At 36.5% G+C, this 27,290-nt stretch overlaps 1 protein-coding gene across 1 annotated transcript in view; it reads right to left on the bottom strand.

Moving 5' to 3' along the window:
* The window catches only part of NUP133 (nucleoporin 133), a 67,585-nt gene that overhangs the window by 684 nt on the left and 39,611 nt on the right, over positions 1-27,290 (bottom strand). Inside the window, exons 16-25 of the mRNA XM_021000463.2 lie at positions 25,698-25,820; positions 21,572-21,671; positions 20,017-20,268; positions 19,476-19,609; positions 15,334-15,492; positions 14,205-14,340; positions 10,124-10,242; positions 9,662-9,742; positions 3,663-3,727; positions 1,944-2,032 (exon numbers count right to left, since the gene is read on the bottom strand). Coding sequence (XP_020856122.1) covers positions 1,944-2,032; positions 3,663-3,727; positions 9,662-9,742; positions 10,124-10,242; positions 14,205-14,340; positions 15,334-15,492; positions 19,476-19,609; positions 20,017-20,268; positions 21,572-21,671; positions 25,698-25,820 — 1,258 coding nt within the window. The remainder of the gene's footprint in view (positions 1-1,943; positions 2,033-3,662; positions 3,728-9,661; positions 9,743-10,123; positions 10,243-14,204; positions 14,341-15,333; positions 15,493-19,475; positions 19,610-20,016; positions 20,269-21,571; positions 21,672-25,697; positions 25,821-27,290) is intronic.

Genomic DNA, 27,290 nt, shown 5'->3' with positions numbered 1-27,290 from the left:
GCTTGGATTAGTTTAAATATCCACCATTAAAATTCTATTCCAATGCTTCACTGATGAGGTGGAAGTCACAGGTTTTTTAAGTAAATGTCAATGGAGTGCAAGCTCTGAGGTGGAAAGGCAATTTATATATGCATCTAGCAATAGACTTCAGTCCAGCAATGGTGCATCTTCACGCAAGGACCAACCTAGTTAACTATGGAGTGGTTCACCACCATAACAGTGAACATTTGGTGCTGGATTACCTGGCCACAGTATCTCAAGTAGACTGGAAAAGAATGGGGTGAGAGTGTGTGTGTAGTGTAAGACACATTGGTAGAGATTATAACCAACAGAGATGAAATGGCAAAACTTTAAAAAGCTAAGCTATAAATTACATACGAAATACATGCTATGGTTCTGAAATAGTAATTTTTCATTTTCACACTTACTTTACACTTTCAGTTAACACAAAAACTGTTACAATTAAGAATTATTTTGAAAGTATTTCCAAAAAAACTGCTCTATTTTTTGTTTCATTTGGGGGGGATATTTAAATTAAAAAAACACTTGTCATTTTGAAATTTTGGCCATATATAGGATTGATTTCATAAGGTATTACAATTTTAAGGTTAAAAACCACACAGCTTTAAGGAATCATTTTGTTATGTGTTGTCCATTAAAAAAAGACTTGGCTGAATTGTTTAGCTAAATCAAAATGAGATATTTTGCTAGTATAAAAATGACAAAGGTCCAAGTAATAATTTTTAAAAAGTGTCCATTAATGATTATAATACAAAAATGTATATGTGCAGACAAGTCCATTTTCATAAATAATTTCAAAAATAAGTATGTGCATTTTCTTCATTTAATAAATAAGATCTATTAGCCAAGTTTCAGGTTCAAAAAACCAAGTTACTTAAGATACCAGACAGAGGTTCTCAAAATCAGGAATTGTATATTATTCTTAAGGCTCTTTTATATGCAGTAAACGTTTTGGGTTTACTCATATTAAGAGAATAAATTAACAATTTAATAATTTAACATTTCCAATAAAGACTTAGTATCCTTAATTTCCTATGAATAAAATGATGCTCATATTAATTTGTAAAGGGGTAGTTTTGTGAGAAAAAAATATGTAAATAATGGCAAACTTTCTTATTAAAACACATATATTTAACCCTAACATAGGGTCACTGTAGTTAGAACTGGAAAGGATCTCAGAGGTCTCCAGTCAAAGCCCCTCACTGATTTAATGTTGATGGGTTTTTTCCTGCAGAATTAAAGGCATATTTTGCAAAAGGAAACTGTATAAGCAATTTAGACAGAGTCCTTAAATAACTGAGTAGAAAGGTGACAAATAAATTGATGATATGCTCACACTTAAGTATACCAAATGTCAACCTCAAGTATCTAGGCTGTAGCCAAGAGGATGGCAATGTGGAGCAGAAAGTGGAAAAGATCTGGTGTCTCAGGCTGAATTCTGATGCTGCCTCTTATTATTTACTGTGATGGTGGCCAAGTGACTTGTACTCCCTGGACCTCAGGCTTCTATGAGTGAGAAGTTTGAGCATGATGACTCCTAAGGTCCCTTCTACCTCTAAACTTACGATCCTATGATCTTAGCTTATTGATACAACAAAACTACATGGATTTCTAATGTTATCTTCCCTTATTGCCAAATCTTGAAATCTATGTTTTATAAAGTAGGTACATTCTAGTCTTCCATTCGTGGATAGTGATATACTTGGGGCTCCAGAAAACTAAGGAGCTGAGCCAGCTTTGCAACTTAAAAGAACATGAGGCACCAAATCTTTCCCAGGGACTGGTAAGTATTAAGGAGTTTAGTCCAAATGTTCCCTGACTGCTCTAATAAAGAGACAAATGTGAAGAATTAATTAAAGAATTAATTAATTAAAGAAAAATAAGAGTTCCTGCCCTCAAAAAACTTAGAACTAATCACTTACCGTCTTTTAAAAGTTTCTCCAAAATTTTCACAAACATACTGTCTTTAGATACTTCAATTGGATCATCTTTACCATCTGAACTGGACCAACTACAGAACAAAAAAATCAGCATAAGGTTTGAAATTTACTAATTAAAACCTTACAGATGACTAAAAATATGGTGTCTTGTGGATGGGAGGGGGTAGGGCAAACATTATGTATCGGTTACTGTCCTTTCTTGAAGAGGATCAAAATGAATCACTATGCTAGAGTCAAGGTACAGTGTGTCTGACTGGGGCTGATCAGACCAATACGAGCTTGGAAGGTCCTACAACAGGTCGGGCACAAATAGCCCATGTGAAGATTTGGGGTGGATTCTCTAAATTTGCGCATCTCAAGTTTCTTCAGAGCTACTTCAATTCTGCTTTGCTCATAGAGCACAGCACCTTCTCTGACGTGGGCGCACCATGCTGAGTGGGCCTGTGGCAGTGTCTCCCATGTCACAGAAGATTATGTATCTAAGACTAATTAAAGATTTTGGAATGTAAGAGATGGATACACTAAAATTTTCCATAATGCATCCTGAACTTACCTAGATATTTGGCCAGAGCTGGACATGCTATACAATTATTTAATCAGGAAATCATACTTTAAAAATATCACTTAAGTAACTTGCCCAAGGAAATACTGAAGCCAATAGCAAAATGAGTTTTGCAACCTAAAGCATGATTTCCCAAAGAGCAGGCAACAGCCAGAATGCATTAACACGTATGTTTTTTAAAAATTCAAGTAAAAATGGGCACTGTTCCTTGAACCTAAATAGGGTTACACATACGAAACTGGGAAAATTTTTGTCTGAAAGCACCTAAATAAAAACCACAGGCAAGTAAATCTACATGGTCAGCTGCAATCTATACTCTATAACATACTACATCTTCAATTAAAACAATGATTAAAAATAAAAAAGAAAGAAATCAAGATGAATAACTTTGTATGAGTGAGGTGGAACACAGAATTAAGTGGACTTGCTGGAAGCTTTTTATGATGGCTTCTGAGACCAAATTAACAACAATTTTAACTATCTGGGAGTGCTCAGAGGAGGGAGGAGGTGACAAAATAAAAATAGCTCTATTCCCTCCAATAAGGAAAATGGTGAGCAAGGGAAAAGTTTTTAGCTGTCAGGCCAGGACATCTTTAAAATTCCTCTCTAAGAAAGAGACCCATGCCCACAACAGACTATCTTTAATCCTTCTCACATGGCAAGTTTTAAAAGAACCACTGCCATAGATGGAAATGAAGAATACCTAGGAAGACAACAGATACACATAAAGGAGAGGCTTGAAAATTTGGATACTACATTCTCAAGTCTAAGAATTTTTAATCAAAATGAAACTGGTACCTCTGACCTTAGCTTTGTGAAATGGAAAAAAAAATCAATTTCTACATCCCACTCCCCTGCCCCAGTTAATATAGAAAAATTGCTCTGCATTCTGGATTTCTATAAATTCTAAATACTAATAGACTTACATCCTTGAAATGTTCCATTTTTGCCCTTAAAAAAAAAAATCAAGGATCACATTGCTCCTTTCCAAAACCAAGTCTTAACGTCCTTACGGGTTTACTTTTTGTTTTGTTTTTTAAATGGGCAAGGGTATTCAACTACAAATGACATAAGGAAAAATACATCAACAAATTCTAATGACCCAAATGGACTAAATACATTGTGCTGTTAGGTCTTACTTGTCTCTTTGAAGAGCTTTGCAAAGGATTTCAAGTTTGAGGTCATTTATGTTTATATCTTCCTCCTTCATAAAAGAAAAAAAGTGATTAAATCCTTATTTCAAAAGAATTATAAAAATCACTTGTTTCTCTCTAAAACTTCATACCACATTCAGATTCAAGGCATGTCAGCTCACAATTATGTACTCTTATTCTATTTTGGTTACTTGGCGATAAGAGATAATTATACTTCTTGTTCAATGGTGGAATATAATTACAGTAGAGCCCCACTGCTATGCGCAGGTAGAGGCTTATATTAACTGCATGCAAGAAGAAAAAAATTACAAAATCACATGTGATGAAGGCAGAAAGGCTGTACAAGTCCTAATATAAATTCATTTTTTGAACAAAGAAAAATCATTAACATAAATCCAAAGACAGTCTGTTATTTTTCTCTACCTTTTAAATTATTATGAATCATTTCTTTAGTTTTGTAGCTTTAAAGATACATATTTACACATTGGAAATTAATGCTTTATGTTAAATATTTTCCTCTTCTCTCTTTAAAACATAATTAATCCCTGGAAAGAATAACAATAACCTATTAGGTCACTAAGAGAACCTTATGTGAACTTATTTATCAGCATGATAACACGAGAACAGCAGGAACCTTAGGAAGCAAGGAGTTTAACTTAAAGTTGGATCTTGAAAAGTCATACATAACTTGTGATAAACATTTTTTCAATTTACTTCATATACTCAGAGCCAAGTTTCAGAAAAAATGAATATAATCAAGAATTATCACCCAAAACTTTGTAAAAAATGCTAAGGTCCTGCTTCTGTGGGGAACAATTGGAAAAGATAAACTGACAAAATTGATAAAGTTCATATCTGACTAATCAGGTATAAAACTAAAGAAATAATCCACGTCCCTTAAACAAATTAAAAACCAACAGCTAACAATCCTTGAGTCCCTACTACTTTCAAGTAGTGGAACCAGGTACTAAATGCAATGGCTATCTGTAACTTACAATGAGATAAAGAAAACCAAATATACAGGTTATTCTTTTATCACCCAAAAAAATCTTGGAACAATCATTCAGGAACTTGTGGATTTATTTATAACATAACTGAAAGAGGTCACTGCATCTTTCTTTAAAGGGAGACGAATGCTGGGTTCACCATTACTGAAGGTACTTAAACAGAGGTGGCATGACTTAGTTCCATACATACCTCAAACTCAGTATGTCCAAAACAGAACTCTTTCTTTTGCTCCTCAAACCTACCCCTCTTCCAAACTTCCCTGCTACTGTCAAGGACACCGTCAAACATCGAATCACCCAAGCTTGCAACCTCAGTATTATCCCTGACTCTTCACTTTCACCCACCTATATATCCAGGTAAGTCCACCAAATCTTGTCATTTCTCTTCTCTGTTCACATCACATAGCTACTGCCCTAGTTCAGGCCCTCATCACTTTTCAGCTAAGTTTCTGCAACAGCTTCCAATTTGTTCTCCTTGCATTAAGCTTTCCTCTACTCCAATTCATCCACTACAAAGCCACCCAGGTGATTGTCTTAATACATAAGTCTGGATCATGCCACCCTCCTGCTCAAACGCCACCAGTGGCTCCCCACTGCCCCAAGATTAAATACACTTCTTTCTGACGTTAAAATTTGTTCACTATCTGCCTCATCCCTACCTTTCCAATCTTAGATTTTATTCTCATCCTCACATTTTGCAACCCCACCATATTGGCATACTTACTGTTCTGGACACATGACCCTCCCATCTCCCATCTCCATGACTTTCTGATGGCTGTCCCCTGTGCCTATAATATGCTCCCTCCTATCTGTACTTCTGGGAATCCCTGGTTTCCTATAAGACATAGTTCAAGAGCTGTCTTCTACTGAAAGCCTTTCCTGGTCCCTCTTTCTTTCCCCTACCTTCTAGCTGCTTATAAATTTCTCTCTCTCAAAACTACTTTGTATTAATTTTGTATATCTTCTGTATGTAACACATATGTACACATGGTCTCTCCCATCAGAATGTAAACTCCATAAGGGCATGGATTGTTTCACACTTGTCTTTGTATCCCAAGAACTTAAAGTGATTGGCACACAGTAACCACTTAATAAATGTTTATTTATTGACTGATTCATATGTGTCTAACAATGGCTGTAGCTGCAAACCAAAATTGCCATCAAATGGCCTACTAAGAAAAACATCATTTTTTGGTCACACATTTACCCTTACAACCACACCCATACAGGATCCCAAATGCTTGCTAGTACTGTCATCTCTGAATAACAACTATTATTTAATCCTTCCAGCTGAAAACATGAATCTTTTGGGTAACATTTAAAAATTATTTTGAAAAAGATAGACTAACCTGTCACCAACACATTCAGGTCTGAGTGAGCCAATGAGTCTCTCTGCCACTTAGTTTAAGATGAAGGATTAAACCAGGTCATCTTTAAAGTTTCTTTCAACTATAAGTAAGTTCATGATTCTATGATCTGTACCTATGAAAGTACATTTATACATGATTTTCTGAAACTATTTAAAATAGCAGATCAGAGTATATTTTGAAATGAAAAAAAGTACAAATTGGTTCTCCAAAGTTTTAGAATTAAAAACATCAGGTATGCCATCAAGTACAGAATTCTGTATCAGGGCATTCAAAGGACAATGTTACATTACAACACATTATAGCATGCAATATACCCCCAAAATATACTGACAGAGGACACAGAAGTGCCAAGTTACCCTGAATGCACTTTAGCGACAGAGACAGAAGTAATGGTCAAAGTGTCTCTGTGCCTTAAAAGAGACCTGGGCACTTCCCTTGTTTACTGACAGAAGTGTGGTCTTTCCCATCGCTGTCAAGATTATATGTATGCTTCCAAAACTGTAAGGATAAGCCTCATTAACCAACAGAAAAGAAACTCACAGCAATCCCATAACATATTTCAGAACAAAACAAGCTTATTTAATTCCTTTTGCATTCTTAAAATAAAGGAAACTCGCTATCTAAATGCGTCTAAAAATAAGAAGTGGCAAAACTGGTATCCTCAGTGCTACAGATACCTTGTAATAAAAAAAAAGGATTCAAGGGACAAGTACTGTTTGTAAAAGCTGTTAAATATTAAAAATCATGCACTGTCACATACTAGCAACTGTTTCAAACCATAAAACAATTAAAAAGTACTACATTTTTACTGCTGCTTATTCACTAGCCTCGAACCCCCAATCCTTGATTCCTTTATCCCATCTCCAATCGTATCTTGCCAAACCCCAAACTTGGATCATTCTCACCACCAAACACTTCCTCCACTTCTACTCATGTGGTGCTGAATGAAGCTGGAGGAAATCATGAAACTGCTGACTGCATCCACTATAAATTTTAAATCTGATTTCCACTGGGCCCTCACTGAAGTAAAGCAATCTTTTTACATCGCCTTAACTGATTCTTTTTAAGAAAATTATAGACACGCTTTTTTTTTTGCCAATCAGCAAAAATACACCTTTTCTCCCTCCCATCCTCATCCTCCTCCCCCAACTGAGAATGAAAGAAAAACAAAACCTCTACTACATACATGAATACTCAAGCATAACAAATTTCTGCACTGGCTACATCCACAAAATATATATGTCTCATTTTACACTCTGAGCCTTCATATCCCCATCAGGAGGTGGATAGCATGTTTCATTAGTCCTCTAGAATTGTGGTTAGTCATCACACCAATCAGAGTTCATACGTCTTTCACAGTTGTCTTTTCCATATTGTTGATTTTGCAGAAATTGTTCTGCTTCTGTTCACTTTGCTCTGCATCAGTTAATATTAAGTCTCCCAAGGTTTCTCTGAAACCCTCCTCTACTTCTTAGAGCACAACAGTATGCCATCACATCTGTATGTCATAATTTGCTCAGCTTTTCCCCATTAATGGCCATCCCTTTAATTCCTATTCTTTGCTATCTTAAAAAGAGCTATAAATATTTTTGCATTTTCTTAGATGGTTTTGCTTAATCCATCACTTAATGTATCCTTCCTCTAATTTCTTCTTCCTTTTCCTTCCTGCTTTCTGTTGAGTAAAATGTATTTCTAGACCTGAGAGTGTGTGTGCGTGTGTCCGTGCATGCGTATATTTTCCCTCCTAGTTCAGAGGAGAGTAAGGTTCACATATGTGCTACTTCCCCATGCCCTTTCTGAGTCTATAGATGTCTACTTGTGCACCCTGATTACATGAAATATTTTTCACTATCCTTCCTTTCCTTTCTTTTTCCCTTCCCCCATTCATTTCTCTTCCCTTTTCTTAAGATATCAAGACATAACAGAACCACTCTTAGGCAGGCCCTCTGTCCAAATAGATTCCATCTATGATCCCCGATGACAGGGTTCAAAGGGGACAGATGTATCACTTCCCTATACTTGAATGTAAGCAGTTATTATCTATTGGACAGTTCAAACTAGATGTTCCAGTTCCATAGGTATCCTAAACTCTACATGTTCAAAACAGAACTTAGGTTCTCTCCATGCCAATTCTTCTCTACCCCAACCCTATCCTTTCTCCAAACTTTCCCAATTTTGTCAAGGGCACTGCCTTCTTCCTTCTAGTCACTTAGCTTTGCAACCTTGAAATCAAGCTTGACTCCTGCCTCACATTCCACCCACATAGCCAAACTTGTCATTTTATGTTCATTACATCTCTCAATTATATCCCTTCCTCTAAATGCACACAATTTCCCTTCTGGCCCTTCTTTCCTCTTTCCTGAATTATTAAAATAGTTTAGTAATTGATGTCTTTGCTTCAAGCTTTCCCCCTCTCTAATCCACCTTCTACCTAGCTGCCAAAGTGATTCTCCTACAGAACAGGTGTGACCATATAATGCCTCTGCCCAATAAACTCCAGTTTACTAGACCTAGGAGCTCTCTATAAACTCTAGGACCAAGCATAAACTCTGCTACTTGGCACCTAAAGCTCACCACAGTCTGGCCCCTTCTTAGTTTTCCATTCTTCTTACATATTACTCGCTTCTACACATTCTACTATCCAGGCAAACTGGCCTTGTTGCTGCTCTTCTCCTCACACACAACTCTGTTTCCAATCTCCCAGCATTTGCACCGGCCATGCTCCCTGCTTAGAACGCACTCCCTCCTCACTTCCACTTTTTGGAATTCCTGATTTCCTTCAAATTTCAGCTCTAATATCGCCTTTTGAAGGAGAAATTCTCTAGTTCCCCCCAGCTACTAATGCCTCCCACCTCAGGGTTGTCTTATATGTGTTTTCTATGGTTTTATATACAACTACATAGGTGTGTTGTCTCTACTAATAGAATGCAAGTGTTTGGAGGGGAGAGAGACTGCTTTACACTTGTGTCTCTATATCCCCGCACATAATAAATGCATGTTGATTGAGCAAATGGATCAAGAAAATGAGAGAAGGGGTTACACTTGACAAGAAGTTAGGACATTTCTTCCTTAAAAACAGCATAGAACAAATCTAGGTGAATATACAGAGCAATTTTGAATTGAATAACAGGGAAATCTGAGGAAATGTATAGAGACTACAGTGAATATTTAACTGAAATCCTCATGGTCTATTCAAGAGAATGTTTTAGAGACTGGGGAATGTCCCAAAGCTTAGGTTCTGGAATTAGTACACATGAAGTATGTCAAATAGATGTTCCAAATGGAAGGATTTTTTTTTGAGAATATAGGAAGAAAATGACATCTACGTAGGATATAATAAGAAAGGGAATTGGTTCCAACTGAATAGTTTTCCTGGTTAGGACCAAATATTATTACTATTTTTTTTTTACCTATGATAAAGCTTCCTGAAGAATTACCATCTAAATATTCCAATCTAATTGGTTAATTTTTAGGTTCTCTTTTTCCCCTTTATATTTCCTCTCTTCTTCATAAAGTTAAAAGGTATGAAATCTAACACTGGTAAGGGATTTTAAAGAGACATTCTTTTATTTTGTATGATCTTCTCAACTCATTTTCCTCAATTTACCTCATCGATGTATTCTAGCAAGTCTAGAGCTTTCTTGAAGTCATACTCATTGGCTCTTCTGTTTTCCTCACATATGTACAGCTATGGCAAAAAAAAAATGAGGTAAAGAATTATTTTTAGTGAGATCACAGGATAGATAACAGCTTATCCTTATCCCCAGAGTTTAGCATAGTGCCTGGCACAGAGTAGAAGTTTAATACATGTTTACTGAATTAACAGCTTTTAAGAATTAGAAAGATCCATTGAAGTTCATCTAGTCCAACCCCATCATTTTACAGATGAGGAACCCAGAGAGGTTAAATGATTTGCTCAATGTGATCCAGGTGACATATAACAAAACTGGGATCTGAACTAAGGTCTATGACTCCAAATGCAGCACTGCTCCCACTATATCACAACATCTCTCCATAGGGACTTCTGGAACAGTTAAGAAGTGGCTGTAAGACTGTGTAAAATACATACGTTGATCAGCTGTGGTGCAGTCAATACTGGCATTGTACTGAGATTAAACTGTTTCTCAGCTAATAGCTGCTCAGGTATGGTCTCCTGATGTAGCAGAAAATGTTCTTGCTCAGACATTTCTAGTACACAAAGGAAAAAAGAAGAAGAAATACCAATATAAATTCCAGGTCCATTTTGTTACAGCAAAAATTTGAATTTTTTTTTTTAAAAAGTAAGTTCAAAGACTCTCTTAGATCTGTTACTGTATGATCTTATGTATGGTTTAATTAACATACAAAGTGGACAGAAACCTGGCCAAATGACATATTTGTAAAAGGCTCTTAGCACAGTGCCTGGCACACAGGCACTATATAAAATACTTATTCCCTTCCCTTTCCTTCATTTCCCCCTGGGCAACACCAAAGTCAGACTGTTGAAGGTAAGTGACAAACAGGCTAACAATTATCCCATATTCATGAATGGTGGTTTCTTTATAACACTGTCTACATGTTTTTGCTTTTTTTTTTCCCCCTGAAAAAATGCTTTCCTCCAGTGAGGTTATTACAGCACAATTTCATTAAAATGAGGAAACTTCTTATTTAAAAGTTTTTGGTTTTGTTTGGTGAGGCAATCGGGGTTAAATGACTTGACCAGGGTCACACAGCTAGTGAGCGTTGTGTCTGAGGCCTGATTTGAACTCAGGTGATCCTGACTCCAGGGCCAATGCTGTACCCACTGCACCCCCTATTTAAAAGTTTTGAGAAAGACTTGCCCATGTTAACGTAGGATGAGAATACAAAAAGATTATAACTAACAAAATAATTGGAGCACATATATTAAATATCAAAATATCACCATTAAAAGGTTAGGGGAATCAGAATATTGATTTATAGGTTACTAGTTCTGACAGCATTCTCATTACATGATATAGTAAAGGATAGTGTTAAATTTAAGGGGATACACTAAAATGTCCAAAAACAAGGGAAAAAAGGAAGGAAACTGGAATAAATATTCATTTAAATTCTTTAGGTTTTGAACACATTGTTAATTCCTGGCAGAGTCTGAAAAACTTGCTTCTTCTTTCACAGTATGAACTATGTCTACAGACTATATATACTTTAAAGTAACTATGTCAGCCATTATGGCCATTTCTTTAAAATTATAAAGGACAGAATTTTAGAATTTCAATGAAGGACACAAATAAAATAATGTGGAAAACTACCACCAAGTTGTAAATTGTATAGGAATTTCTAATTATTTCAGAACAATGTTCATGATTGTGGTTATGATTTTAATTCATGAAATTTAATCCTAGTATGATGAATTAACAGCAAAGACTATTGCATGCCTTTGCTTAATTATATTCTGGGAGTGTACTTTGCAGGAAAGTTGTCTTGAGTGTCTGTTGGTTATTGTGTGTTGTAGTAAAGCAAACTATCAACAAAAATATTTTTTAAAAAATGTACTTATGGCACGGTAGAACAAAATGATACATCTTTGTCTAAAAAAGATATTGAAGGGGAAGCTAGGTGGCACACGGATAGAGCTCTGGTCTTGGAGTCAGGAGGACCTGAGTTCAAACGTGACCTCAGACACTTGACACTTACTAGCTGGGTGATCCTGGGTAAGCTCCTTAACCCCAAATACCTCACACACACAAAAAAGAGATATTGAAATATTTCAAGAAAATTCAATTCAGCAAGCATTTATTAAGTGATGACCACAAACAACACTCTGCTTGGCACTGAGGATAAAAAAAAACAAAAAAACATCTTCCCTCGAGAAGTTTACATCCTATGATGTAGCATATGTATAATTTAGTATAATAAAAAGCGGAAGTGATCAGGACAAAGAGATAGATACAAAGAGGTCTCTAGGAATGTCTGAGGATGGGAAAGTGGGGAAGGCAATATTGAAAAGATGTCTCCTGAGCCAAGTGTTGAAGAAACATAAAGGTTCTGAAATGCTGAGGTGAGGAATGCATAATGGCTTGTGCCATTGATCAAGTTAAAGTAAAATGTTTTATTCTTGGAACACAGATGGTCACATGCCAGAGATCAAAGAAGTGGAAAGAGACCAAAATGTACATAAACACCTGGAAGGTTAAGGGGATGCCCATCAACTGGGAAAGGCTAAACAAATTATGGTGCATGAGTATAATGGAATACTATTATTACACTGCAGAGATAACAAAAGGGATGGATTTCAGAGAACCTGGGAAGACTGTATGAATTGATGGAGTGAGTGAGCAGAACCAAGGTAACATATGATAACAGGAACAATGTGAAAAACAGAACAAAACAAAACTCTGAGAGCTAAATACAATAACCAATAGACTCCTGATGAAGAAGCAATGAAGAACCTGAGAAAGAAGTGGTGGACTCATGGGAAAAATGAGACATACACACTTGAATATGCTCAATATGGGAATTTGTTTTGCTTGACTATGAACACTTGCTCCAAAGAGTTTGTCTTTCTTTTTTTTCCTCAGTTGGGGTTTGGGAGGTAGGGAAGGAGAGTAGCAATAAGGTTTCAAAAAAAAGAAAGAACAGTATTGAAGCAGGACAGTTCTGAAAATTACATGCAGAAATTATTATACATTTAAAAGGAAAAGCAAGATAAACATAATAGAAATTCATGTATAAGTCTTTTCTTGTTCTACTTGATATAAAAAAATCATTTTATTCAGACTTTAAGTTCAGTTAATATCTATTACATAAAGAAGTGAGTAACTTTATTATAGTGAAATATTTAAATATCTGCAAATTATTCATTCTACATTACAAGTAGCTGTTAGCATATCTGATTTATACATGTGTTTAATCCATGCGAGTTTAAAATGTACTTGTGAATTTATTTTTCAATGATCAATAAGGTATAGAACTTAAAATTAAGGATTGATATTTAAGATACACAGGAATAATCATACAATAAGTCTAAGGAAAAACATTTCCCTTAAAAGAAAGACTGATATGTACTGACTGGAATGTACACCATTCAATGATAATGGAAAACAGTCTCTTTATACTAACATAATTAACAAGCCTTGATTTAGTTCTTCCCATTCCTCACCCCTCACATTTAATCAGTTACCAAATTCTCTAGATCTTACCTCCACATCTTTTATGATCATTACCTCCTCTCTACTCATATTACCTCCTGGTTCAGGCCTTTACCTTTCACCTAGACTACAGTAATAGGCTCACTTGTCCACCCATCACAATACTGCCAAAACAATCTGCCTGTGGCACAAGTATGATCATGTCATTTCCTTGTTCAGAAACCTTCAGTGGCCCGTGGATTAAAAATACTAGCTCCTAGCCTGGCATTCAAGACTCTCTATCATTTGGATCATTGATACCAGGCCAGCCTTCCTTCCCATTACTCACATTCGTATGCTCTCACTTCTAACAAACCATACTATTAGCTATTCCCCAAAGTTGATAACCCATCTCTTGACTCCACAAATTCACAGAAGCCTTTGCAGGGCTAGGAATGGCTGCCCTCCTTATCTTTGCTTTTCAGAATCTTCCTTTTCCCTCAGGGTTCAGCTCAGGTGCCTTTCTCTCCATAAACAGGCTTCCCGGATTTCCCAAGCTCAAAGGACTAGTTCCCTCCTCACATTTTCCTAGAGAACCTTGTCTGTTTCTTCTTTGCCCATATCACTGTTTTGTGTCATACTTATCTGTGTACAAGTCATATCCCTCCAAGAGGAAATGTGAGCTCCTCTGGGGCCAGAGAAATATCATACCTAGAACGTGCTTTCACAAGAATCCGTATCACAGTGCAATTGCTTTGATACCGTTTTAAAATTTATACCCTGAGGCCAGCAGAGGGCCTCATATATGGTAGGGACTGAGATGAGAACTAGGCCTGTGATTTCATTGGCAATGGAAGTTCCCTGTGCCAATGCAGGTCAAAACTTTGTAGGGCAAAGATACTCTAGTCATTATGTGTCAGAAGCACGACTTGAAACCAGGTCTTCCTGGCTTTGAGGACAGCTCCCTCTCCACTATTCCATGAGGCCTCTGTTAATAAATGCTGGTTAAATACAATTTATCAAATTGTCTCTTCTGCCTTTCAAAACACTCAGTCCTTTTACCTTCAATTTTTTCTTGAATTAAATCTTCTGAAAAATCTGAAGCTAATGCAGCTAATTTACTCAGGCCAAGAAGCGTTTTCTTTTTTGCAAAGTAACGAGTCTCTATATTTGCCAAGCCTAGAAGCGTTGTATGAGCCTAGAATAAATCAAAATATAAGAAAATATTAAGATAATGGGTAATTATTACTTTGAGGAAGCTGAAATACAGAACGAAGAAAATTCAAATATATAACTTCTTTTTACTTTACACAGAATCATAGATTCAGATCTGGAAGGAACTTTAGAAGCCAGAAAGTCCAACTTCTTCAATTTACAGACGCAAAACCCTACATAACATGAGATTCAACTACTTGTCAAGGACAAAAAGAATAAGTTTCTGAGGAAGGATGTGAACTCAAGCCTTCCTAACTAAAAGTTCATTGACTTATCCATTTCATTACTGCTGTCTCATCTGTATCATGATGTATCAACAAAAGCACCCCTTTTTGACTAATTTGTGGAAAGTGAGGATCCTTCAAGGATCCACACTCCACTATGGAAGACCCAAGACTAGGACCTAGACCAGGGGTGAGGAACCTGCAGCTTTGAGGCCACATGAGGCCCTCTGGGTCCTTGGGTGTGGCCCTTTGACTGAGTCCAAGTTTTACAGAACAAATCCTTTTATTAAGGGGATTTATTATGTGAGGTTTGGATTCAGTCAAAGGACTGAACTTCAGGACTTAGAGGGCCACATGGGGCCTTGAGGCCACAGGGTCCCCCATCCCTGATCTAGGCTTTAGTACAGCATTTTACCAAACCTGTCCAAATATAAACTGGGATAGGAGTCTAATAAAACAGTCACTATAATCCTGAGTAAACATGTTCTGATTTCTTTGGGGGGGAGTTTGTGAGACAACTATTTCTTCTCTTTGCTATCACAGAGCAGTTGTTAGTTGCCAGGGCAAGGCTGGAAGCCAGTTTTCTCGAACTCAGTAGAGAATATCTGATAACCAACACCAATAAATCAAACAGATTAGACAACTAGAGCTTCTTTGTAAAAGGAGGTAAGTTATGAATTATTTATATTGATATTTTTACAAGCAATAATCAAAACTACATCTATTTATTCTGTAAAAAAAACCTTCTTTACCTTTTCAAAGTCCTGGCTATTGATCTCATGTAACCAGCTGAGGTGCTCATGGGCCTGCAAAAAATTTGTTAGCTGTCCGTGCTGAGAAATGGGCTGCGATAATAGTTTGCCACGCTTTCCCTTCTCCAAATACCAACGGAAGAGGAAATCTGAAAAATTCTATTAGGAATAAAGCCAAAAACACATTAACATACAGTTAGTACACTCTGGATAAAAAAAATATGTAATAATAAAACGCCATTTATTCACAAGTCTTATTTGGTCCCCAAAACAGAAATATTCTAAAAACTGGTTTAATCTATATGATATAAAGGCACACAATCAGAGAGCTGAAGTTACTTTGGCAGTGATCCATGCTAATGTCTTCATTTGAAAGAGGAGAAAATAAGGCCCTAAGAGGCTAAGGAACTTGCCGAAGGCCACAAAGCTGGCAGAGATGCCATGGCTAGGAGGACTTCTGACTCTTCATGCAGTTCTCTGTTCCATATAGCCTACCCACTAATCAAAAGTGCTTAATTAAACAACTGACCACAGAAAACAAGCAGAAAGGAAAAGTTTCCTAGAAACTGTAGATTATTTTGCCTAGTCAATGAAAGAAGTCCTGCACTTTTGAAAATGTGTCCATCTTACGTTAAGGAAGGTGGTTTTAAGGAGCAAAATTGTCATGTTTTATACATACATATGTTGAGGGGTGGTCATGGTGTGATGAAGAGAAAGTCAGGCCCAGAGCCAGTAAGAATGGGGCTCAAGTCCCCCTAAGTCACTTTGCAACTAAGACCACTGTATAAGGTGTCCTGGTAAAGGGAATTTCCTCACCAGAGGGTTCCTGAGACCAATGAAATCTATCAATCTATCTCCATCGCTGCATATCTGTCTATATATGTATGCATCAAAATCACAAGATCATAGATCTAGAATTGGAAGGGTACGTCAGAAGCTATTTAGTATTATCCCCCTCATTTTACAGAAGAGGAAACTGAGGCCCAGGAAGGGTAAGTGATTTGTCCAAGGTCACACAGGGAATAGGTTCTTCAAAGAACACTGGTCCTCTAATGGCAGAGCAGTGCTCTTTCCACCATTCTATGCTGCCTCCCTAATATAACAAATGATGGCAATGTTTATCCATTTGTATTAACTAAAAGGCTATCTGCTGCTCTAACTATTTGGGAGCTTGACTCATTATATTCAAAACAAAACTCATGATCTCCTTCCCCTAAAACCAACATTTCAGCAAATGTTCCTATTTTTGCTAAGGGTATCACTATCCTTCTAGTCACTCAACTTTGCAACCTTGGGATCATCTTCCAATTTTTCTCTCTCCACATTCAAGAAGTTGACAATTTTTGCCAGTTCTCCCACAAAGTACTTGTATCTGTCCCTTTTCTAACACAGGCATCACCAGAGGTCAAACCCTCATTAACTCCTGATAGCTAGACTGTTACAACCTCCTAACTTTCAAAACTTTCCTTCTCTAATCCATCTTTCACAGTCCCCAAAATAACCTTACAACATAAGTCAGATCATGTCTCTATCCTGCTCAAGAACCTTTAGTTGCTCCCTATTGCCTCAAAGATAAATGAATATAAATACAGTTGTCTGGCATTTAAAGAAATCCCTTTAGAACATCATTTCTAAGTACTTTCCCAAGCTTATGTCACATAAATCCTCATCACGGTCTAAGTTCCAAAGTGTCCTACCTTAGTGATCTTTTCTACATTCACTACTTCCTCCTGCCACTTGTGCCTTTGTCCCCTCATTCCTAGAATGCACTTCCTCTTAACCTCTGGGTCTCACAATATGCTGATCCAATCCAATCCAATCCAATCCAACCCAACAAGTATAAGATACCAGCTCGGGAATACAAAGACAAAAGAGAAAACAGTCTCTTCAAAAAGCTTACATTTCACCAGAGGAAGGTGACATGTCAACATGCTTACTTCAACATTCAACTCCCTCATTACCTCCTCCAGGAAGCTTTTCTCCTATTTCTCTAGTTGTTAATGTTCTTTCCCCCATCATATATATCGGCGTATGTGCTGTATCTTCATTCCTAAGCAACTAGGTGGCTAGAGAGCAGGATCTGAAGTTGGAAGACCTGAACTCAAATCATGCCTCACACACTAGCTGTGTGACCCTGGGCAAGTCACTTAAACACAGCATGCCTTAATTTCCTCACCTGTAAAATTGGGATAATAATGACACATACCTCCTAAGTTATTGTGAGGATAAATAAGATAATATCTGTAAAGCACTTTGCAAACCCTAAAGTACTAAATGCTAGTTATTATTATTATGATTGTTATTATTACCCCCCCAAAAAAAAACTGCCTTGAGGGCAGGGACTACTTTGTTTTATCTTTACAAACCCAGAGGCTAGCATAGTGCCTTGCAACAGGCTCTTAATAAATGAATGACTGATTGACTGATTTAGGATAACTGTACTTTCAAGTTTTTTTCTGAACCTTTAGGGAGAAAAAGATAAGCAGGATGTTCCCTTGTGTCCTTGCTGCATCCCATGGAGAACTGGTTTTTCCATTTTCTATGGGAATTTAAAAATAAAAAACAAAGCAAAAAAAGCCCCTTCTCTCTGAAATGTCCAAGCTTAGGGGAATAAATATCCCAAAAACCTCAGTAAATTTCAGTTATGGTTCCATTACAATGAAATGACCCCTCTGACTTATTTGATAATTCAAGACACTGTTAACAAAATAATCATTCACAAAAACGCTACTTGTTACAGAAATGTCCAAGCTATCAGAGCCACAGAAACCCAGTAGAGTCCTAGAAAGAAAAGAACATTAACTTAGAGTCACCAGACCTCACTTGACCTCCTGGCCCTGTGCCTATGGGTAAGGTACTTAATCTCAGCCTTGGCTTCCTTGCCTGTAAAAGGGGATGGTACCTGTATTACAGAGCTCAACCACATCATTGACAGGAAAGTGAATTGTGAATCAAAAAGCACAATAAAAAGCAATTTATTCTTAGGGTCAAATATTTTCTTTGAGAGAAAAAGGAGAAAGGGAATAGGCATTTGGACTACTTATACAGAGCCTACTATATGTCAAGCACTCTTCGAAGCACTTTACAAATATTATCTTACTTGATCCTCACAACAACTCTGGGAGGTAGGTGCTGCTATCATCCTCATTATACAAACAAGGAAAACTGAGGCAGATAGAGGTTAAGTGACTTGTCCAGGGTCATACAGCTAGTCTGAGGCTGAATTCGAATTCAGGTCTTCCTGACTCCAGACCCTTTGCTCTGTCCACTCTGCCACCAGCTGCCTGGTGCAAGAGAAAGAGAACTTACATTGGAAAGATCATTCGGAGCCAGAAGACCTAGGTTCACTTCTCTGTTACTGAGCAACCTTGGGTATGTCCCTGAGCTTCTCTGGATCTCATTTTCCTCCTCTATATAAAATGAAAGGGTTGTACCTTTCAACTTGACCTCTAAAGTTCCTTCTAGCAATGAACCAATGATGCTCTAAGTATCAAATTCATGAAGTTCAAATGAGATGATGTACGTCAAGTCTAAAGCACCACACAAATGTATACTACTACTTTTATTTTCCCCTTTTAGGAGTAAAGAGGGCAAACATTAAACATAGAGGCTGAGCTTTCTGAAAGTAGGGTATATGTGTATTTATTTTTAGCAGTTCTCTTCTTTATAAAGTTGTAATTTGCTAAACAAATTAGAAGACAATTTGGAGAAAGCAATTCAGTTTTAAAATTAATAGGGAGACCTCATTAGCAAAGGGAAAAAAGATAAAAAGCAAATCATTTTCATTAATTCATTCTAAGTCTCTAAAATGAAGCACCAAGGATTAACATTAAGGGTTTGAGCATTGTTATGTAACTGGGAACTTTAGTGTCTCAAGACATGACTAGGTTCCATGACTCAATTAAACATAACTAGAACTGCTACAACAGAAAACCTTTAAGAAGATGGCCAAATCTGAGATGAGCAGGCTCTAAACTTTCCCTCTAAGCATTCTCTTATGCATATGCAGCTTCTTATATTCTATAAGTGTTCATGAATCACAATGACTTTTGCTATACTCATTTTCTTTCCAAACAAATATTAGATTTAGAATGTTGAGGCTATGCTGCAAGATTCTCTGCCTAAACATTACACTGTGTTACCTGGTCAGCAAACTGAGTCATGTAACGCTGTAGTCTGGCCTGGTTATCAGTTTGCTCACACATTTGAACCAAGATATCAAAGTCACAGTACTTCTCTGCCAATGAAGCAGCCCACTGGTGCTGTCCAAGAGAAACTATGAAACCAAAAGGAGAAGAAAAAATGTATTAAGCAACTACTTACGTTAACTTAGAGAGAAAAGCATAATAAACTACACTATTTAGGTGGAAATACTTCAGCAAGTTCAGTACTTTCAGTAATTTCATCTTTGCAAAAAATTTATGTGTAAGTCCATCTTTAATCTATTTTAAAATTAAAATGTTAAATAATGAGAAGTTTAGTTAGCGGATTTAATTTCATGCACTATACAAATTTATGATAGATACAATCACTCCAATTACATCTGGAAAAGACATTACTGTTGATTCGTGATTAGTTTCAATTAGGGAAATTACATTAAATTGCAACTGATTTAACTAAAGAAATTTTACTAAACATGTGGCTTTCTCTTTGTATTTTCTGCAAATAAACAGGAGTACTTACGAAGAGGAGACAAGATATCTGCTCTTTTTTGAATGTACTCCATTTCCAGGTTGTTATACCTTTCTTGATCACTGGGTTTGTCCACAGATTTAAGCTGAGAAACATAACTATCCAGGTAAGAGTCAATTAGTGCTACAAGCTGCTCAGTTAGGATGTTTCTCAGATTGGTATCTACTTGAGGATAAACCACCTTCAGAACAATTCCATGTTGTCGAACTATTGCAGTTCTTATGCCAGCAGGGCCACTGGTTGCTGTAAAAACAAAGAGGAAAAAAAATTCAGAAAAAAAAATTAATTGTATCAGATACAAAAACTAAATCGTTACATAAGTGTATAATCACTCACCTAAAATTTAAATAATTTAGCTAACACTTCCGGAAGAGGCAGGCTGCAAATAACATCACTCACGGCCCAGCTTCTAACTATGTTTAGAGATGATCTGCAAATTATTTTCATTGACACTTTGTTTTCTGTGTTCAGCAATTCTGGGCAGTTTTCTTGTATTATTTCTTGCCTTGTAGCATACAGGTTTTTTGATTCGTAGTGCTTTTCTTGGAGATCTATAATCCTTAAGTTATCTATACATCTTTCCTTTGAGACTGCTATATTTTACTTGTAAAAGCATTTATCATGATTTCTTTTAATGATATTGCTTTCTCCCCCTCTTCTTCTAGACTATCCTTCACTTTTGTGTAGCTCCATTCCCAATAAATGATTCTTTCTTTTTTTTCCTTGGTGAGACTTGCTACTATGGACTCAAGTTTTCCTATTGAACCAACAATTTCTGCTGTGTGGGCATAAATTCTGCTCTCACAATTCTTATTTCTCTTTTAAATAGTTCAAGAATACCATGATGGATTCCACGCTCTCTTGGAAATCCATAGGGGCCTCATCTTATCAGGTGTTAATTAATTTTCCTTTATCTTGTAATATTTAATTATGGATGTTTGGACTCTTTTGCTTGATCTAGAGGCCATATTCCCTTCTGTTATTAATATTTTCCCTGTTACCTGGTTATGCTTAAAGTCTTTGAGTTTTATTTCTCCTGAGATCTTTGGTAATTTTCATTCTTTTCCCCGTATTTTTCCCTATTACTCACCATCTGACTTCTTCTCCTTTGATGATAGTTTTCCTGGGGGGTTGGATATCAAAGCCATCTCTGCTTCTTTCCACATTGGACAATTTATGGCTCCCAAGTTTTGATCTCTGCTCCAACTGAATTATGGGGGGGGGGGGTCCAAAACTAGCCCCAGTTGGATGCTAGGCTCTCTTCCTCAGGCTTAGTGAAATATCATATTTTGTCAACATATGTCCTGCCCCAATTCCTTTGCTCCTCAGTTCTCTCTACCTGAGCTCTCTCTTCACACTTAGTGCTGATGTCCCAGTCTGAGCAAGCATGTGTTGGGGGAGGGAGCAGTAGAATTTTGAATTTTTATTTACAAAACTAGCTTATGGAAAAATACAAACTCATGGATACAATAAACCATTAGAAATAAAATTTTTTTAACAAGCAGTAATAAAACTAGATTTATGTGCTTAATTTTTAGAAGCTTACCTGTCCAAGGAACATATTCAGGTTCTTTTTCTGGGAGTTCTTCCATTCTATATAAGGTATTTCTACTTTGGCGATACTGACTGGCTGCTTGTAGCATATCCTGGGAAAACAAGAAATTACTTATTTCTGAAAATGGAAATTCAAAATATTTTTGAATTTAAGCTGAAACAAAAAAAAATCTAACTATGCTACTAACACCTATTAAGATGTGTACTTGAAAAAAAATTTCCAATACTTTACGTTTCTATTACCATAAATTCCAGTTTTTTAAAAGAACAGATAAAACTAGAAATGTAAGCATCTTACAAAGAAATTTAATTAAAAATTAAATAGACAGTACTTGGCGCATATGCCAGAATATTCTCAAATCGATGTAATTTCATCAATGTGGATGTTCCTTCCAATGATGCTTATCGCAAGTTAGGCATGCCAGCCAAGTCTATGCAGCTCTTGTCCATGTCCTCACATAAATTCATCAAAAATGATCTGCCTAAAATGTTGGAGACCTGCTTCACTTTCTCTTGACATCAGGATGCCAGTGGTGCAATCAAACTACCTGTGTGGCATCACTCACTCTCTTTATGTGACTAGTTCATCTTTTTTTTCCTGTCTTATTGACATTTTTTATTCCTGTTCTTCACTGTTTATGTGGTATTCAAACCTCACATATTGCCCTCTATGCAATATTCATTTTCAATTCTTTCAAAATTAATGTGTTGTATGTCTCTCAGTCATACAATAATACTGGAACAGATAATTCTTACTTTACACAAATTCACATTATGCAAATTCAACTTTATGTAAAGAATTGTGAAAAATTAGTTGAGGATAATGTTGCTTGCTATTGTCAGATATATGAGGAAAAAAGAGAACCATTGTTCAAACATGTCTCAATAGCATCATAAAAAAAGTTGAACAGCCAGCCAGCAGTGATAAAGGCTAGGGGTGAAGGGGAAACATTTTGCACACTTGTGATTATTTTGCCATATAGTACTGTGCATGCTTTATCATTAACTTCATCTTTCATTTCATAATTCTGTTTATTATCATGGTAGATTATTTAATATACCTGCAGTTTAATACATTTTATGACTTGCATAAAGGTATCATTTTGTGTATGTCTTTCTTAAACAGAAAACTGGCAAAGACCTTAGCTTAAAAAGGCCAAGGTCCCCACTGCATTTGGGGCCATCTTTAGTTGTCCTGATTTATATCTTGCTACTGGACCTAGGCAGCCCCAGAGGAGAAAGTGAGGCTGGTGACTTTGCACAGCCCTCTCTCACTTAAATCCAATTCACTTACAAGTCATGGCATTACTTTCATGATACCATGGTCCTCTTTGAGAATGGAAGAACAAACAAGTGAAATGGGGGTGGGCATAGGGGAAAATTTGTGTTACGTAAAAATCACTTTACATAGAGGTCTGCAGACTGGTCCACTTAAAGTGAGAACTGTCTGTATTTTAAAAGTTAAGCCTGTTTCCAGAAGCCAAGAGTCTTTCAAAGAATTTGATGTTTCCTGAAAGCAAGCCTGACTGCTTTCTTCCTCTAGTTTTATTCAAGAGGTTTTATTTATTTATATTTTTGCTCTCTTTTGATCCTCACAATTCTTGGAGGCAGGTGCTAATATAGCTCCATTTTACAGAAGGAAAACTAAGTAAAATGTTAAATGACTTGACTAAAGTCACATAGCTAAGTGGGGGCAGCTAGGAAGTACAGTGGATAGAATGCTAAACCTGGGGTCAGAAAGACTGGAATTCAAATCCAGCCTAAGACACTTACTAGCTGTGTGACCCTGGGCAAGTTACTTAATCTGTTTGTCTCAGTTTCCTCATCTGTAAAGAAGAGATAATAGTAGCACCTACCTCCCAGGGGTGTTGGGAGGATCAAATGAGATAACTGTAAAGTGCTTAGCATAGTTCCTGGCACAAGCTAAGCATTACATCAATGTCAGCTATTAGCGGTAGTAGGTATCTAAGGCAGGAATCAAACTCCGTTCTTCCTGATTCCACGTCTGATGCTCTATTCAATACATCACCTAGCTACCTCAAGTTGCCAATTTAATCATGCGGCATATCTGTATAATAAACATTCTTCATCTACTTGGTCTTTCCTGTTTGCATGGTCAGGCCAAACCTATTTTGGGTGGTTACAGTTCATTTCCAGTAGGTTCTTTAATATTTCAGGGCTTGATGCAAACAGCACGTCATCCACAATCAGGAACATCTGGAGGACCACACTATTCATGGGAAATTCCTCTTAGATATGTTCTAGATTTCCTACACCTAGGTGATAGGCAGAAACCTTCCTATTGTACGCTTTAACTCAAATTTATAATCAGGGAGTCATTAAAAAGGGCTGTTTGTATTGTTATATTTTTTAAGGACTCAAATTATTTTCCTATATGGATGCTAGATAGCTTACTGAAAGAGAATCTCAAAGGCAGTATTATGCTTTACTGAATCAAATGCTTTTTCATAATCACCAAACAATAATTATTGCACAGCAAGGATATATCTTTCCAACAATTTTGAAATGGGAAAGACTATTACTGTGGAACTGGGATTCTTGGCCTAGGGTCCAAGGACTTGTAATGGTCTGTCCTTACTAGATCTCATAAACTTGGGTGGGGGAAAAATTATATCTTTATCTCAATATAATTGGTTTCCTTTGTAACACTATGTATTTTATTTTACGAATTTTAAAACATTAGTCTGAAAATGGATTCAAGAGCTTCTCTAGGCTACCAAATGGGTTTATGACACAAAAAAATGCTAAGAACCCTTGCCATGGAACAGCACTTGTGAAAGTTTACCTGTTTGCTTCTTAAAACCTCTCATCATGGACGCCCCTAATTCATATATAAATGAACCTGAGAAATATTTTGTAGAGATGGGAAAGTAGGCATATTGGTTGTTGGTTGTTGGTGTTGTCTCAGCTGTTTTCTTCGTGGGCATAAGTAACGCAAGATTTTTTTCTACACTTGTTATTTTCCTTTCCTTCAGATACCTTGAGAATGGATACCTCAATGCCTTCATAATTTAATCACCTTCAGCATGAAATCTCCTCTATATATATGATCCAATCTGACAGCTTATCCTACCTGCAATTCTATTTAATGCCATTTTATCCAGGACTGTAATATTAAAGTGCAAGTGAATATTAGACTTCAATATCTTAGAAACATAAATGTAAATATTTAATACACATCAGCCTTAAAAAGTTTGAAAATTCTAGACATTCCTTCCCAAATAAAATACTTTAATATGCCAAGAAGAAATAAGGCAACAACTAAACTTAGCCCAAACACAGTATTCATTGGTAGCATTATGAACATAGTAGGTGTTTAATAAATATGTATTATGTGGTTCATAACTATTCTTCTAATAAAGTTTTACTATGATGCTTAATCTGAGGAGAGGTACACAGCATTCTTAAAAGTTAAGCCAATGGAGTACACATTCAGGAAAATAGAGTACTAACAATCTAAAAAAACTTCCAGTACTGCCCAAGACTGTCTTGAGGAAAAGCCTGAGTCTGAGTAGGATGGCAACCTGGTTTCTTGACTTCAGGAATGCATGGACCTATCTACTATACTATGGAAGAGTTATAATCTATATTGTGGAAAGAGGGCCGACACAGTAAGGAAATAACAGATTTTTTGAAGTACTGATGCACAGTTAATCACTTTTTTCCCTTTTCTTTTGTTTTTGCTAGGCAATGGGTCACATGACTTGCCCAGGGTCACACAGCTAATAAGGGTCAAGTGTCTGAGATGTGAATTCAGGTCCTCTTGACTCCAGGTGGCTGGTGCCACCTAGCTGCCCCTAATCACTTTTTTTAAAAAACTCATTATAATGAATGTGTGGCTAAAACCACAAATTCCTGAATAGTTACCAGAATGGAATATCTGGGAATATCTGAAAGAATTTTCATTTCTTTCCATACTCACTGTCTTCCAAGCCTGAAATGCTCTCTTTCCTCATCTCTGCCTCCTGGCTTCCTTTAAGACTCAGCTCAAATTACATCTTCTACAACAGGCCCTTCCTAGTTTAATATTTTCATTTACTGAAATCTAGACTTTTCATTTGTCCTTTAAATAAGTGTACTGCACTACATTTTAGTACCTTCAGGATGTTATTCACATTGACCACCACCTGAGCCCATTCAACAGATTCCATTGGGGTATCTTTCAAGATTTGCTCTTCTTGTTCCAATAAACATTCAAAGATGGTATCTATCTGTGATACCTGTGAAAAGAAACACAGAAGACTTAAAATGAACATTAAGGTACACATTTTGCCAAGAGATACAGAAAAATACTGTGACAAAATACTGCATACATTTATGTCAAACACCCTAAAAAGCAGAGACATGAAAAGGTTATTTTAAAAATATGATTAAAAACACATATTTAAAACCAAAGAGACAGACCTGCAGTGGAGAAGCACTGGAAGTTTTTCCAACACAAACAAGGGTAATGTGAGGATAGTACCTTTCTCTACTATTGTCTGGCATAGTTCTAGAAATGCTAACTATAAAAACTAGAGAACAAAATTTAATAAAGGTAAAATATTAGCAAATATAAAATCACCAGTTTTCAGATTATATGATGATTCACTAAGAAAACTCTAGAAAATCAGTAAAGAAACTGAGATTATTATTAGCTTTATTAAAATAGCAGGATACAAAAGTAAATTCATAAAAGTCATTAACATATCTATACTATATAAGTTGCAAAGAAGGTTCCAATCAATATTAGTAGAGGAAGTTTCTCACTAGGAGTCCCCAACATCAAAGAACTCACACCTGATTTAAAAAAATAAAAACCAAGAAGAAATTATATTAGAAATTCAATTTAAAATAACAATAGCTAATATTTAAACACTGCTTTAAGTTTTGCAAAGCACTTTACATATTCTTTCATTTGACCTTCACAATAATCCTATGATGTAAATGCTATTATGTCAATTTTTATAGGTGAGGAAACTAAAGCTGGGAAAGGTTAAGTGACTTGCTCAAAGTTATACAGCTAGTAAATATCTAAGGCAAGACTTGAATTTAGATTTTCCTGACTTCAACTCCAGCACTCTAGCTACTATACCACTTACCTACCTTATACAATGTATAACATACTGAAAAATTAACATCCTAACACACTCCAGACACTGAACATTCCATTTTTCCCCAAGCCTTATGAACTAACCCTGTTCTTCATTCTTACTTCCATCCCCTCAAGCTCTCAGTTATTTTCCAGGCCATCACCCTTGCATTAGCTACAGTATCCTCTCTTCTGTATTTAAACACCTTGGTGAAATAATTCATGCTAACTTCTATTCTTAAATACCTTGATCTTTGTCCTATCACAATCATACCTTGCTAAACCTCCACCCTAGATTGATTCCACCATATGTCTCCTTTGCTCCTATTCATGAGTTACTGGATAGAGGTGGAGGAAATAATGAAACCTTACCAAATGGGGCCACTACAAATTTGTTATGTAATCTCAATTTGGCTCTATCTTCAGCGAGGCAATCATCCTGCTGCCCCCTAATCAATTTCATTATCCCACTCTCCACAGCAACTATTCCAGATTTTTTCATCTTCCCTCAACTTTCATAGTAATTCTTCCCTCCAAACTCTATGCTGTGGAACTTGCCTCATATTTCACCACAAAAAAGGAGGCACAACATGGTGATCTCCAAATTTTATATCACTCA

The sequence above is a fragment of the Phascolarctos cinereus genome, unplaced genomic scaffold, assembly GCF_003287225.1.
Source record: "Phascolarctos cinereus isolate Bilbo 61053 unplaced genomic scaffold, phaCin_HiC Scaffold_5;HRSCAF=322, whole genome shotgun sequence".
NCBI classification, from domain to species: domain Eukaryota; kingdom Metazoa; phylum Chordata; class Mammalia; order Diprotodontia; family Phascolarctidae; genus Phascolarctos; species Phascolarctos cinereus.
Note: the sequence above shows the minus strand (reverse complement) of the source record. Positions and strands in the feature narration are given on the sequence as shown.